The 14,083-nt window shown below is 29.6% G+C and overlaps 3 protein-coding genes across 3 annotated transcripts; 1 reads left to right on the top strand and 2 right to left on the bottom strand.

The window, feature by feature from the left end:
• Positions 1-2,731: 2,731 nt before the first annotated feature.
• On the top strand, positions 2,732-3,385 carry LOC124924887 (21 kDa protein-like). Its single transcript, XM_047464871.1, has one exon. The coding sequence runs from the start codon at positions 2,732-2,734 to the stop codon at positions 3,383-3,385; it is 654 nt and encodes a 217-aa protein (XP_047320827.1).
• A 1,057-nt stretch (positions 3,386-4,442) lies between these two features.
• On the bottom strand, positions 4,443-6,816 carry LOC124927764 (histone H3-like centromeric protein HTR12). The gene is made up of 7 exons (XM_047468234.1): positions 6,673-6,816; positions 6,543-6,583; positions 6,427-6,448; positions 6,223-6,344; positions 5,331-5,405; positions 4,873-4,948; positions 4,443-4,791 (listed from the first exon to the last, which is right to left on the bottom strand). The coding sequence occupies exons 1-7, from the start codon at positions 6,728-6,730 to the stop codon at positions 4,736-4,738; spliced, it is 450 nt and encodes a 149-aa protein (XP_047324190.1). The 5' UTR covers positions 6,731-6,816; the 3' UTR covers positions 4,443-4,735.
• A 1,339-nt stretch (positions 6,817-8,155) lies between these two features.
• On the bottom strand, positions 8,156-9,618 carry LOC124926125 (abscisic acid receptor PYL9-like). Its single transcript, XM_047466298.1, has 3 exons — positions 9,389-9,618; positions 8,665-8,880; positions 8,156-8,581 (listed from the first exon to the last, which is right to left on the bottom strand). The coding sequence occupies exons 1-3, from the start codon at positions 9,506-9,508 to the stop codon at positions 8,366-8,368; spliced, it is 552 nt and encodes a 183-aa protein (XP_047322254.1). The 5' UTR covers positions 9,509-9,618; the 3' UTR covers positions 8,156-8,365.
• Between the last annotated feature and the right edge of the window lie 4,465 nt (positions 9,619-14,083).

Raw genomic sequence — 14,083 nt, 5'->3', positions numbered from 1 at the left:
TTGGAATTAGAATTGAATTACAATTCTATCATTTTCCCAAACATAGGAATTGGAATTGAATTACAATTCTATCATTTTTTCAAACATAGGAATTGAATTGTAATTCAATGCCAATTCTCATGGAATTGGAATTAGAATTCCAATGCCAATTCCAATTTCAATTCCCCATCATCAAACACACCCTAAGTTCTTTTATAATGTATATCCACCCTAATGAGATACAACTTACAAATTTAAGTAGATCAAAATTGTATCATCATTCAACAGCATAGAGTAGATAATAACTTCAAATTTGTTTAGAAGCATCTCAAGCGCAATCATCAAAGTAGAATAGCATAGAGAATTATATATTATACAAAAATGTTAAATTAACCTAGAATAACAGCAAACTTGTGATATCTTTGTGTGAACTTTTGCACAAGCATAAAGAAGCAACAACGAAGATGTTTCGTTATATAGTGGATCCTATAAACATATCTGCCTGAAACCTTTATATCTACGATTGATGTATTAACATGATCTAAAAAAATAAAGCGGTAAAGGAGAAAATAGTGTCAAAAATAGGCATAAAAGACTTAAGAGAGAAATTTTACAAGTGAGAACACGATTTGGAATGGAAGATCAACAATGGCGACGCCAATTTCAGGCTCTCTAAACGAAATGATCGACGGCTTGAGTAAGAGAGAGGGGATAATAAGAACAAAAGTGAGAAAATAAAATTGGGAGAAAATTATTTATATTCTTTATAATATAATTTTTACATGTTACCCGGGTTGACTGTTGACCATACTCAGTTGACCGTTGACCGATTTTTGGTTACCGATTAGCAAAAAACGGGACGTTTTTTTTCCAATTTCCGATTAATCGCGGATTAATCCCGTTTTTGCAACCTATTTTTTCCATTTTGGAATTTTTAATGAAATAACGATAAACCGTTTTCCCTAAAAAAAAAGTTCAACGATTTAACTCCACCAAGGTACTCTAGACTCCAATGATAAGAGTCGGCTTAAAAGACCAAAAGGTCACAGATTCGATTTTATCTAGAAGCGCTTTGAGTTTAAACGGGAGTCATGCTTGTGGGTGTCATGTTAGTTCTTCTTTAATTCCAAAAAAAATCTAACATTTTAAAGAATTAAGAACTATTTCAATTATTTAGAAATTTTAAAACTAAACTAATAATAAAAATAATTTGAATTTGGAGCGAGTTGGATTTAGGCCATTTTTTTTAATTTAATTAAAATTATATTTTATTGGGGTCGATTTAGATGAAATGATGTTACGTAGCAAGTGGTCAAAATCGAAAGTTTACACAAAATCGTTGGTTAGTTGTAAATTCGTAAAATTTAGAGTTTACTTGAAATAATAAGAGTTTAACTTAAAAATATTAATTATATATTATTATTATTTATATATTTAATTAAGTATTTTATATTTTATCAATTTTAAATATTTATATATTTAAATACAAAATTAATTGTATATTTAATTAAGTATTTTATATTTTGTCAATTTTAAATATTTATATATTTAAATATAAAATTAATTATATTAAATAATTTATTTGAATAAATAAAAAAAATTAATTTATATATATTTTTAAGAGTTTAACTATTTAAGAATTTACTTAAAATTAGACTCTAAAATTATAAAATGATAAGAATCAAACTCGAGATTTTAAATTTTAGAATATTTTTAATTATATATATATATATATATATATTAATAAATTTAATAACATTTATTTATTAAACTCAACAAAAATTCAAATTCAAATAGAGCCATGTCTATATCATCTAAGGCAGCCCAACAAAAACTTTAAAATTCACTTTAAAATCTATATTAATAACTCATATTTAGACCTAAAAGAGTATTTTGTTTATTTATATATTTATAAATTCAAATAAGAAATGTGGGAAACTTGTTTAAAAAAAGAAAGTTCTAAGGGCAGCCCGGCTCACTTACTAATCAGTATGAGTCTTCCCTATCTCGGACCTTCCACCTAATATTTTTGGCTAATATTTTTGGGGCTTATTTCACATCTTTCATTTTATTGTTTTTGTTTTCTTAACAAAATATTAAAAAAAATACTTTGTTGTTGGAACATGCTAATACCAAATCAAAAGGTAACCATAAAAAATTAAAAACAAGATAAAGAAGAATCATATTTGATTGCAGTACTCTTGGTTTTCTTGGATACCAGATCCACAATATTCGCTTTGAATATTTTAATTAATTAAGATATTCCAAACGGATCCGAAATAGATCTAATAACAGTGAATTATATATATATATATACACATGCTAATGGTTACTTTTTTTTCAATTTTTTTGTAGTAGAATAGACTATAAAAGATGCTTAATCTTGTAATAATTTTTTCACTTTATAAGTTATGTGATAAGTAATATATTTGTTACTGATTAATATTTATTAAATTATTGTCTATAAAGGTTTATCTTGGTTGAGTGTTATTTGAAAGTCTATATTTGAACAACTCATCATTTATTCCTTAGAAGTAATAATAATGCATAATAATAAGCATTATTAATTATTGTCACAATTCCTTCCAGGAAGCAGCTCATTTCACGTGCACTATTGTAATAAGGAGAGTCCAAATTTATTTATTTATTAGTAATCACCCTCTATATAACCAACCAATCCTCTCTTCCCAATCTCACAAAACAAATCTCTCTATTTCTCCCTAATCATCTCAATTATACTTGTCAAAATTTCATGGCTCAATTAACTATAAGCCTCTTGAGTTTGATCATAACCGCGACATTTCTAGTTCTATTGCCTCGTCCCATCACGGGCCTCAACGATTCCACGACTACAACCATAAAGGCAAAGGAGTACGTGGAAGCCCAATGCGAGGGCACCCAATTCCCAATAACATGCGTTCAATCTCTTACGCTCTATGTAAAGAAGACCCCTAAAAGCCCGCAAGAGTTAGCCCACATAGCCCTAAGAGTGAGCCTTTTCAAGGCTCGTAGTGCCATGGCCTATATGAAATTTGTCGTGGAACAAGTAAACAAAACCAGTTCCAATCGTCCCGATGTATACCTAGCTGTGAAGGAATGTTACAATCAGATCAGCGATGGGGTGTACCAACTTCACATGTCACTTGGAGAGATTGAGAAAATCGACAGAGGTGGAAAGGCCGGTTTCATGTGGCACATGAGTAACATCGATAGTTGGATCAGTTCGGCTTGGACTGAAACATCCACTTGCGTGGATAACTTCCCAAGCCGAGCCATGGGAGGAAAGGTGAAGGCTACTATTAGGGCTAAGGTGGTGAATGTGGGTGAGTCGATCAGCAATGCACAAGCATTGTTCAACCGATTTGTCTCCAAGCATCGTGTCACGGGCGCAGAAGCAAAACCATAAGATTTACTTTTCAAATGATTGAAAATTAAGTTGTTAAATTATGTGTGTGACATTCATATATTAGCTTTTTTTTCCTTGTAGTTTTATACTATAAGTTGATAATATTGTTATATATACATGTTGGAATGGTCTAATTTATGTTCATATATGAAGTTTTGATGTGATCAAATGTACTCAAATCATATGTAATTAATTATTTATATAATAAATAACTTAATCTTATTTATTTTGAACGACTTAATCAATTAGATGATGTTATTTTTTCCATTCTTTTTATTTTTTTTATAACAAATATTATCGATACTTTAGAGCTAATTTTATCTAAGTTATTCAAAAATTTTTATTTAAATTTTAAATAATTAAAGATAAAATTCATTCTCATCATCTTTTATCCATCAAATCATTTTATAAATAATCAACTAATTAAAACTCAAATATTTTTTTTTTAATCAAACAATATACTTAAACTCATTAATGTTTGAAATAATGTTTAATTAAAGTTTAAAAAAAAAGTCAACCAAAAGAGGGATTCTTCATATTGTTTTTTAATATAAAATTACATCTCATTTAGGGTTGGCTATACTATGTAATTTTTATTTACTTTTAATCTTTTTTTGTATTAAAAAAATAGAGATAAAAATATTTTAATTGTTAAAATGATCAAATATGCTTAATAATTTTGATTCAAATCTTAAAAGATGATATTTTTAAAATAAAATATATCTTGGTAATATGTTTTTAACAAGTATTGAACTTAAAACATTTTCATCTCTTAATATTTATGTCTATTAAAGAAATGGGTATCTTTTTCTTAACTAATATGTTGGGTTATATTTATTTTATATATATTCATTTGCTTAAAACTAAATTAAATTTATTTTATAACACATATTGAGTAAAACAAAAACTTCAAAAGAATATCTAATGGGTCGGTCATTAAAGTCGGCACATATAACAACAGCTGTCTTCTAAATGTCCAAACTTGTAATTGCAAATCAAGCAAAGATTTATGCATACCCAATAGGGGACACATTGTTACAAGAAAAAATTAAATAATATTTTAACATTACTTAATGATATAATAAGTCAACTATTTCTTTAAACCAAACAAGCAACATACACAAAACCAATCTTTCTAATCTCAATAAATTGAGCTGAATTTGTAGATAAATCTAAAAACATACAACTAAATTATAAATATATATATTTCTATTAGGTTCTCTAGGGTAACAACTAAAACAGGACTTTGACAAACCTACATCAATACTAGATAAGTCATGATATCAGACAACATATTGTAAGATTAATATGGATCATAATTAAGCTTCATACATAAAGGTTAGGTTATGTTCACCACGGTTGCCCTTTTCCACCAAGTCTTCTTGCCAGCTCCCAGTCCTTTTTCACTGCGACATAACCGAAAAAAATATTAACTTTATTATCTAGAAAAATGAAAAAGGATAACCAAATAATGATCTAAAACATACTTAGAGTGACTCGCTTCCCGTGGATTGCGCATAGCATTGCTTCTTCGAACAAACGAATCAAATAGTCTTCAGATGCCTATTATCCAAGTGTGTAACAACCAATTGTTAGCTTTAGAAATCCCAGAAATTATACTAATGATGCAGATTATTGGACAAAGCAAAAAACAAACAATTGCCAATATGTGAGGTCTGATAGAAGTGTTTTTTTAGTCTTGAGCACCAAAACTTAATAAATTGGGACAAATGAATGAGATTGATAATAGACTCTTAGTAAAATTCATGACAAGAATACAGTATAAGTGCTGAGCAAGAATGATGAATATTGGCAATTCTGATTTTATTAAATAAGAAAGATCTACTATGTGGGTAATATGTATACCAACCCAGTATTCTTTACAGCCATTTTTACTAGAAACAGTTCACTTGACTTGCCATATTTTGAAATGAGTCATTCTTACCTCTTGAATCGCCAACAAGGCTTCAGCGGTCCATCTAGTAATATCTGGAGCAAAAAAGTTGCTGATCTCTTTAACCTAAGTAACAAATAAATTGACTACAAATCAGACAATTTCAAAACATTTTTAATAAACTTGTATGACAATATATTTTGAAAACCAGAGAAACAATATTATTTGGTATAAAAGTGTAATGTACCAACAAGGAAAGGAAATGATCTAACACCTTTAAATGAGAGAAATCAAATTTATAACAGGCTTTATATTATTAACCTAATTCCTCAACTAACACCACATTATTAACCATATACTATTTACTAATATATTCCTTCTACTGTTACATTAACCCCCCTATAGACAAAGTGTGAATTACCGAGAATTAGTATCACATTGAAGGTTCAGAAACATATAAAAGTGAGGTTGGTTTCTAAGAAGATCAAATTGGGATGAACTCTTTTCTAAATTATTTCTTATGCTGAAAAACTTTAGGATAAGTTCACCATTACATACAAAAACAGACAAATATTTCTTACATTGTTGAGCCTCCAATGTGGTCACTTGAGTATATACTAAATCATCAAAACATCGATAATCAGGGCCCCCCATTTGGAAACATATTTTGGGTATGGGACGAGAAAATGTCAATAAATTTGTGAATTGTGAATTTATCAGGATAAAACACTTGGTGTTTCCAAGTGAATAGCATAATAAAAAGTTGAATCCGCATTTTACCAAGCACTTAGTCGAGCAGCACAACAATTCTCTACCCTAAAGTTCAATAGAAAAATGCCCCTAATTCAATCCTTTACACACTCTATACAGTAGGGCTTGATGATTGACACATAATATATGAAAAAATCTGTAGCAAAGAGATAGTTAGAGTTTGAGAGATTACAGTTCTAACAAAAGGAGCAACTGGAATGAGAAGTTTAGTCGATTTCTGTAACTGACGAATCTCCCTAAGAGCCCCAACACCAGGACGCAGACGCCTTTTTCCTTTTGTCTCTGCTTTTCTGACTAATATATAAAAAAGAAGAAGGAATTCATCATCATGAGCATCATAATCTAATTAATATAACTAACAAACAAACAATCATACCTATCGGACTTCTTCTCGGTGTCTACAGAGAGAGCAAATGAAAGGAAACTTAATCCATGAAGGAAAACAAATAATGAATGTAAGTAGAAAATAAAAAAGAAGAGAAAGAAGAGTACCGTGCTGGTGCTCGGTCCAGGCGAAGCAGTTTGGGAAGCTCCTGAAACAACGTTAATTTTAGAGATAAGTGCGATTTTTTACCATTAGAAGATTGATAGAGATGAAGATTGAGAGTTGAGAAATCTGTACCAGTAGGACGCTGCTTCCGCGTAGATTTCCTAGCCGCTGAATGTTTAACCCTAGCCATAAAATTGATCCAGAGAGAGAGAGAGAAAGAAAGAGAGTGGAAGAGAGAGAAAAGAAACTGCAATGTAGTACTGCGCTAGTGCTCTTCTGAATTCTGAATTCAAAGAAAAATATTCCGACCGTTAGAAGAGAGAACATTGGAAGTTTTGAATTTTATTTTTATTTTTTAATTGTAATAATGTTTTATTAAATTTATGAATGATATGTAGTTATGGAATTTAACAGATATAATTAATTAAAATAATGATTAATTTGAACTTAATTATTTATTCCTCATCATTAATAGAGGAAGAAGAAAAGATTGGCGCTCATTTTAAATTAAAAATTCATTCTGGGCCCTCATGTCTATTAGAGTTGGATCATTCGGCCCATCCGATTTACTGAATAAGGGAAACCGGTTAATTATGTTCCTAAAACAATTTAAATTTAGTTAATCAACAATATATTACCTTTTATATTATATTAATAGTGTTGAAAGGAACTTGAGGTTAAATATTAAAATTTTATTTCAAGTATTTATAGGATTTTATATAAATAAATTAAATTTATATTAAATATTCAAAATAAATTATTATTTATTCAAATAAATGAACTTTTATAATTATAGCTATTAGTGGTAGTGTTATTTGTTTGTAATTATTTTTTAAAATTAATTAGATATAAATTAGTTAATGAAAATATATATATATATATATATATATTGGTGAGAGGTTATAAAAATAAAAATTTATTTTATTTTATTTTTGAACTTTATTTTATTATTGGACAAATGTTAAACTATGATTCTTTATGAGAATAATTGAAATTTTAAAATTTTCTTTTAAATTTTATAATTTAGATTTTTCTTAATTTATAAAAAATAAGTTTTTATCTTTAAAGGCATTTTAGGCCTTCTTCAGTTGGAGTTATTTAAATAAGTCAAACTCACTCAAATATATTTTCACTCCCATTCTCATCAATCACATCATTTTATTCATTACTCAAAATATTAAAATACCATCTATTTTAAATTATTATTTATTATTTTATTATTATATATCAATACCTTTAAATATCCTTTAAATAATTTTACCAAAAATATTTTTAGCTCCTAAAAATTTCACCATCATTATCCGAACAAAGCTATAGTTAACAAATATTAATGTTATTAATTTAAATATAAATTTTAACAAACTTATCAAAAAATTTCGTTTGTTAAAGTTTGATATTTAAATTAGTGACATAAATTATTAACCTAATATAAAATTCAAATGATAGGTTTAAAAGAAAGAATTCCTAACTTTCTTCCATTAAGGAGCCTACTATGGGCAATATAAAAATCTTATAAATATAGTCTTCAAACCAACCACCTAAATAAACTTGACATTTCTACATATTTTCACATTCCACTTTCTTCTCGTTCATTTTTTCCACAATTCACAACATATAAAGAGAAAAAGTAGACCTAATTAAAAACAAAGAAAATTCCATCTACATAAACAACAAACATATTCACATGTATACCAAAAACAACATCAACTATAAGAGAAGAAACAGCAGTAACATAAACAAGAGAGCGATAATGGAAATTGCAGTAAAACTAACCAAAAACAAAACTTCTTAGAGCAGACCCTGCATATTCATTCAATCCAATTACTCAAACATTGCCAAGTCCAGCTCGATCCCTCCCCGCCATTCTCTCCGACACAGCGCACAAAGATGCAAGGTTATAGTTGATAAACGCCTTCACAAAGTAGCAAGTATCCTCTTTCGTGTTTCCTTCAGGCACATCAACTACGAATGATTCAATCACCATAGTCCCTTCCTCCCCGTCAATTGTTTCTGGATGCACAGTCAGGATCGAAGAATAGTTCTGCCACAAAAAGAATACGAACAATCAATTAACATACATAAAAGTATAAAACCACATCAAATTTGATCAATAGATCAACAGACCTTAAGTCTGTGATCACCACCAATGATTCTGATTCCAAGGATGTGTTCCTTATCATCAAAAAGTGATAACATCTCAGTACTCGTTGTAGCTGGAAGACCTGATTTCACATTGACATGTCTTAAACTTCCGATCTTCAGATCTCCTTGGACTGTACACCGGCTAACGAAGGGCTTGTACTTTTGTGGCTCATCAAACCTTCTCACCAATGACCAAACCTACAATATAGCATAACCACCATTAAATAGGGAACCGAAATTCACTCGTTTCTTCTATTTCAATATTTCATTCACTCAATACATCACCAAGTTAGGGCTAATTAGATTCAAACGCTAATCTCAATTCACAATTCAATCAAACCGATAACAGAGTTAAGAGATCAGAGTTAAGAGATCAGAGTTAAGAGATCAGGTCAAAATAGATATAATGATCATCATCCAAGCAAGTGATCGACGAGAAATACAAAATCCACTGCAGAAATTCAACGTAACTTCCTAATCATCAACGCAAATTCAATGATCATCCGAGCAAGTGACAAGAAATATAAAATCCACTGCAGAAATCCAACGTATCCGAGCAAAAAAGTAAGAAAATATATCAGATAACAGCAAAACTAACACAACTTCCTAATCTTCAACGCAAATTCAAGTGTCGGAACTACAGAAAGAGATTAACATCGATAAACATGCATAATAACGCGTAAAAGCAAGAGAAAGAGAATATTACGATGCCGACGGGAGCTTTGATGTGCTTGACGAGGGAAGAAGAGCATTGATTATCCTTCGGATCATGCTGGTGGTGCCTGAGAATGTACTGAGCTTCCATTTGTCCACTTAGTTCGATCATCGGAAGCAGAAATCACTACAGGAATCAATCGGTGATTCGTCGGCCGGTCAAGCAGAGCTTTCAATTCACGATCTCTGGTCCTCTCTTTCTCTTAGTGTGAAGATAACGTTCACTCCTTTCACGGTTAGAGAGTAGTTATAAAGATAGATCTATCAAGGGGTCCACCAAGTGTAAGGGTAAATTTGACAAATTCACCCATATTTTGGGAAATCACTCAAGTAAAATAAAGTTTGTAAAATTAACTCTTTCGGGACAAAAATACAATATATTCAGTAACATAAGGTTATTTTTGTAAACATTACAGGTCTATCCGTGTCACACATATATTGAAAATGTCATTTTTGCAATGGCTTCTTCATTTTAAAAAAAAAAAAACTATCATTATCAGGTCATTTTGTCAAATTTCCCCAAGTGATGGACCAGTATACTATATATAAATAGGTCCCGAAACTTTTAATTATTGATCAAATAAGATTCTAAAGTTTTTAAATAAATCCTCTTGTTCGGTTAGGAGTTATTTATAGGGGTGAACATAATATGGGTTTACCCAAACCCAACCCTAACCCAAACCCAAAATATTAATTTGGGTTGGTTAATATGGGTTGGGTTGAGTATGGGTTGAGTTTAATTTGGGTTAGGTTAGGGTTACCCAAATTACCCAAATTATATAAATTTAGTTTAATTCTATATTATTAATCCAATATAAACTAATAATCTTCCAACTTTAAGTCGAACACGTTTTTGACATGTTTAACATATTTTTCATACGTTTAACACGTTTCCCACACATCTAACACGTTTTTAATATTTTTAACACGTTTCACTTATAATATGTTTTTCACACGTTTAACACGTTTTTCACATGTTTAACACATTTTTCATTCGTTTAACACGTTTTCACATTTTTGACACGTTTTCACGTTTTTGACACGTTTTCACGTTTTTGACACGTTTAACACGTTTTTGACGTTTTTGTCACGTTGAACACGTTTTTGACATGTTTAATACGTTTATCGCGTTTTTTACAAGTTTAACACAGTTTTTACGTTTTTGGCATGTTTAACACGTTTTTAACATATCTAACTCGTTAACACGTTTTTGGCACGTTTAATACGTTTTAAACATATTTAACACGTTTTTGATAAGTTTAACACGATTTTCACGTTTTTGGCACGTTTAACACGTTTTTGACATTTTAATACGTTTTTGATATGTTTAATACATTTTTTACACGTTTAACATGTTTTTAATACTTCTATCACGTTTTCACACTTAAAACATGTTTTTCACACGTTTTTACGTTTTTGGCACGTTTAACAAGTTTTGACATGTTTAACGCGTTTTTATATTAATAACACGTTTTTGTCACGTTTAACACGTTTTTGACATGTTTAATACATTTAACGCGTTTTTGACAAATTAAATACATTTTTTTACGTTTTTAGCACGTTTAACACGTTTTTAATATAACTAACACGTTAACACGTTTTTGATAAGTTTAATACGATTTTCACATTTTTGGCACGTTTAACACGTTTTTAACTTTATAACACGTTTTTGATATGTTTAACACGTTTTCACACGTTTAACACGTGTTTCTCACATTTAATATATTTTTCACGTTTTTGGCATGTTTAACAAGTTTTTGACATATTTGACATGTTTTTCACATTTTGGTACGTTTAATACGTTTTTGATATGTTTAACATGTTTTTCACGTTTTTCATATTCTTAACACGTTTAACATGTTTGTAACATGTTTAATACGTTTGTAAGATGTTTAACATGTTTTTCACGTTTTTGGCACGTTTAACACGTTTTGACATTTTAACACGTTTTACACATTTAACATATTTTTGACATGTTTAACATATTTTTTGCACGTTAACACATTTTGATAAGTTTTAACACGTTTTTGTCACGTTTAACACGTTTTTGGCGTTTTTGACACGTTTAATATATTTTTGACACATTTGACATTAAACGTGTCAAAAATTTGAAAAACATGTTAAACGTGTCAAAAACGTGTTAAACGTATCAAAATGTGTCAAAAACGTGGAAAACGTGTTAAACGTGCCAAAAACGTGCAATATGTGTCAAAACGTGTTAAATGTGCCAAAACGTGAAAAACGTGTAAAAACATGTTAAACATGTTACAAATGTGTTAAACGTGTTAATAATGTGAAAAACGTGAAAAACATGTTAAACATGTCAAAACGTGTTAAACGTGCCAAAAACATGAAAAATGTGTCTAAATGTGTCGTAATCGTGAAAAATGTGTCAAACGTGTTAAAAACGTGTTAAACATGTCAAAACATGAAAATAGTGTCCAACATGTCAAATGTGTTAAACGTGTTGAATGGGTGAAAAACATATTAAACATGTCGAAAACGTATTAAACGTGTCGAAAACGTGAAAAACGTATCAAAAACGTGTTAAACATTTCAAAACGTGGAAAACGTGTTAAACGTGTCAAAACGTGTTAAACGTGTCAAAACATGTTAAACGTGTTAAATGTGCCAAAAATGTGAAAAACGTGTGAAACGTGTCAATAATATGAAAAACGTATTAAACGTGTCTAAAACGTGTCAAAACGTGTCAAAAACGTGGAAAACGTGTTAAACGTGTCAAAACATGCCAAAAACGTGAAAAACGTGTGAAACGTGTCAAAAATGTGAAAAACATGTTAAATGTGTCAAAACGTGTTAAATGTGTTAAAATGTATTAAACGTGCCAAAAATGTGTCAAAATGTGTTAAACGTGTCAAAAACGTGAAAAAATGTGTCAAAACGTGTTAAACGTGTTAAAAACGTGTTAAACATGCTAAAAACATGAAAAACGTGTTCAACGTGTCAAAATGTGTCAAAAACGTGTTAAACGTGTCAAAAACGTGTTAAACGTGTGAAAAACGTATTAAAAATATTAAAAAGTGAAAACGTGTTAAACGAATAATAATGTGTTAAATGAGTCAAATACATGTTAAATAAAAAAATAAAAATAAAATAATTTGGGTTACCCAACCCATACTCAACCCAACCCATACCCAACCCATATTAGTAAATAATATGGGTTGAATTATGGGTTGGGTAAATTTAATTTGGGTTGAATATGGGTTGGGTAATACGGGTTGGGTTTACCCGTTTGCTCACCCCTAGTTATTTATAAAAAAAGTGTTTAAAGAGTATTCATATATAATATATAATGTTAAAATAAATATTTTTAAATATATAATATTTCAAACCCTAAACCATGAGGTTTTTCTTATTGTTCATCTTGGTTGTCGAACTGAACGCAGCACACGCTAGTACAAATAAGAAAGCAAAACAGTTTCAGGAACTTTCAGATGCAAGAAAAGAAAATGGAAGAGGCTAAGTTTCTAGAGTAAAATTCTTCTATAGGCTTACCATTTGATACATTTGAGGCAAATATTTAGGTAACCCATTCTTTAAATTTGCTCGACTCGATTCCTCAGAAAACAAAGGGAAGGTCCTTCGCGAAAAGGGAAGGCGCTTCGCGAGAATTCCAATCGCGAGAATCAAATGAATCTTCCCTGAAACGGAACCGAATCAGAGCATCATCAACTGCAAACATTATCATCGACAAGATGAACAACCAAGATGAACAATAAGATGAATAATAAAAAAAACTCATGCTTTAGGGTTTGAAGATGAATATAATGAAAATAAGAACATAAATCGATCCAATCACCTGATATTAGAACGGGTTTTCGTCGTCGATCTGTATAATGTGTTCGTTTAGGGTTTTGTCGTCGTGCAGTCGCGAGAAGAGAGAAAAGAGAGAAAGAAAATAACAAAATGAAAAAAATTGAGTATTTATATAGAAAAAAATCCTTTATGAAACGCGAAGGCCATCGCGTTTCGCGGAGGGGGTATTTTTGTCAAAAAAGTTAAAGTGGTCACCAGAGTAATTAAAATTAGGCGGTGACCACGGATGAAAATAAGGCAATCTTTAGGGTTATTTCGTCAAATTTCCTGGATTATCATTCCAATTATTTTTTTAGTGGATTATCATCTCAATTATCTGGTTTGAGAGAAATTGTCAAATTTTCAATGATTGTAGTTGTCTATGCGTATCATTCATAATAATATTATTATAACATTTTTTTAGATTAAAAATCAGTAGTAGATTATGTCGGAGAGTTAATCGTTTTTCTCGAGAATTTATTTGATAATTTATTTAATATCGTTTTTTTATTTTTTATTTTCCTTTCATGTTATGTTTTTTGGTTTTGTTTAAACTATTTTTTTTTACATTTTTAATATAGATTGACTTTTAAAAAAATAATAATAATATAAAATAATATTTAATTATAATTGAACTTTTTATTTAAATAATAAATACTGAAAAAGTTGAAATATAAAAACAAAATGTCACTATTAGACGTCACCTATAAATCTATCTTTTCACATGTAAATCCACAATTTAATTGTATTTTTGAGGCTTTTCTAGTTTTCATACTTGAAACGCTAACTTTACATGCTCGTCACAAATTGAACTTGACAGACCTATTGTGTTTATTTAATTTATAAATATAAATTCATTTTTTTTTCTTAT

This window comes from Impatiens glandulifera, chromosome 2, assembly GCF_907164915.1.
Source record: "Impatiens glandulifera chromosome 2, dImpGla2.1, whole genome shotgun sequence".
In the NCBI taxonomy this organism is placed as follows: domain Eukaryota; kingdom Viridiplantae; phylum Streptophyta; class Magnoliopsida; order Ericales; family Balsaminaceae; genus Impatiens; species Impatiens glandulifera.
This window is presented reverse-complemented; position numbering and strand designations above follow the sequence as displayed.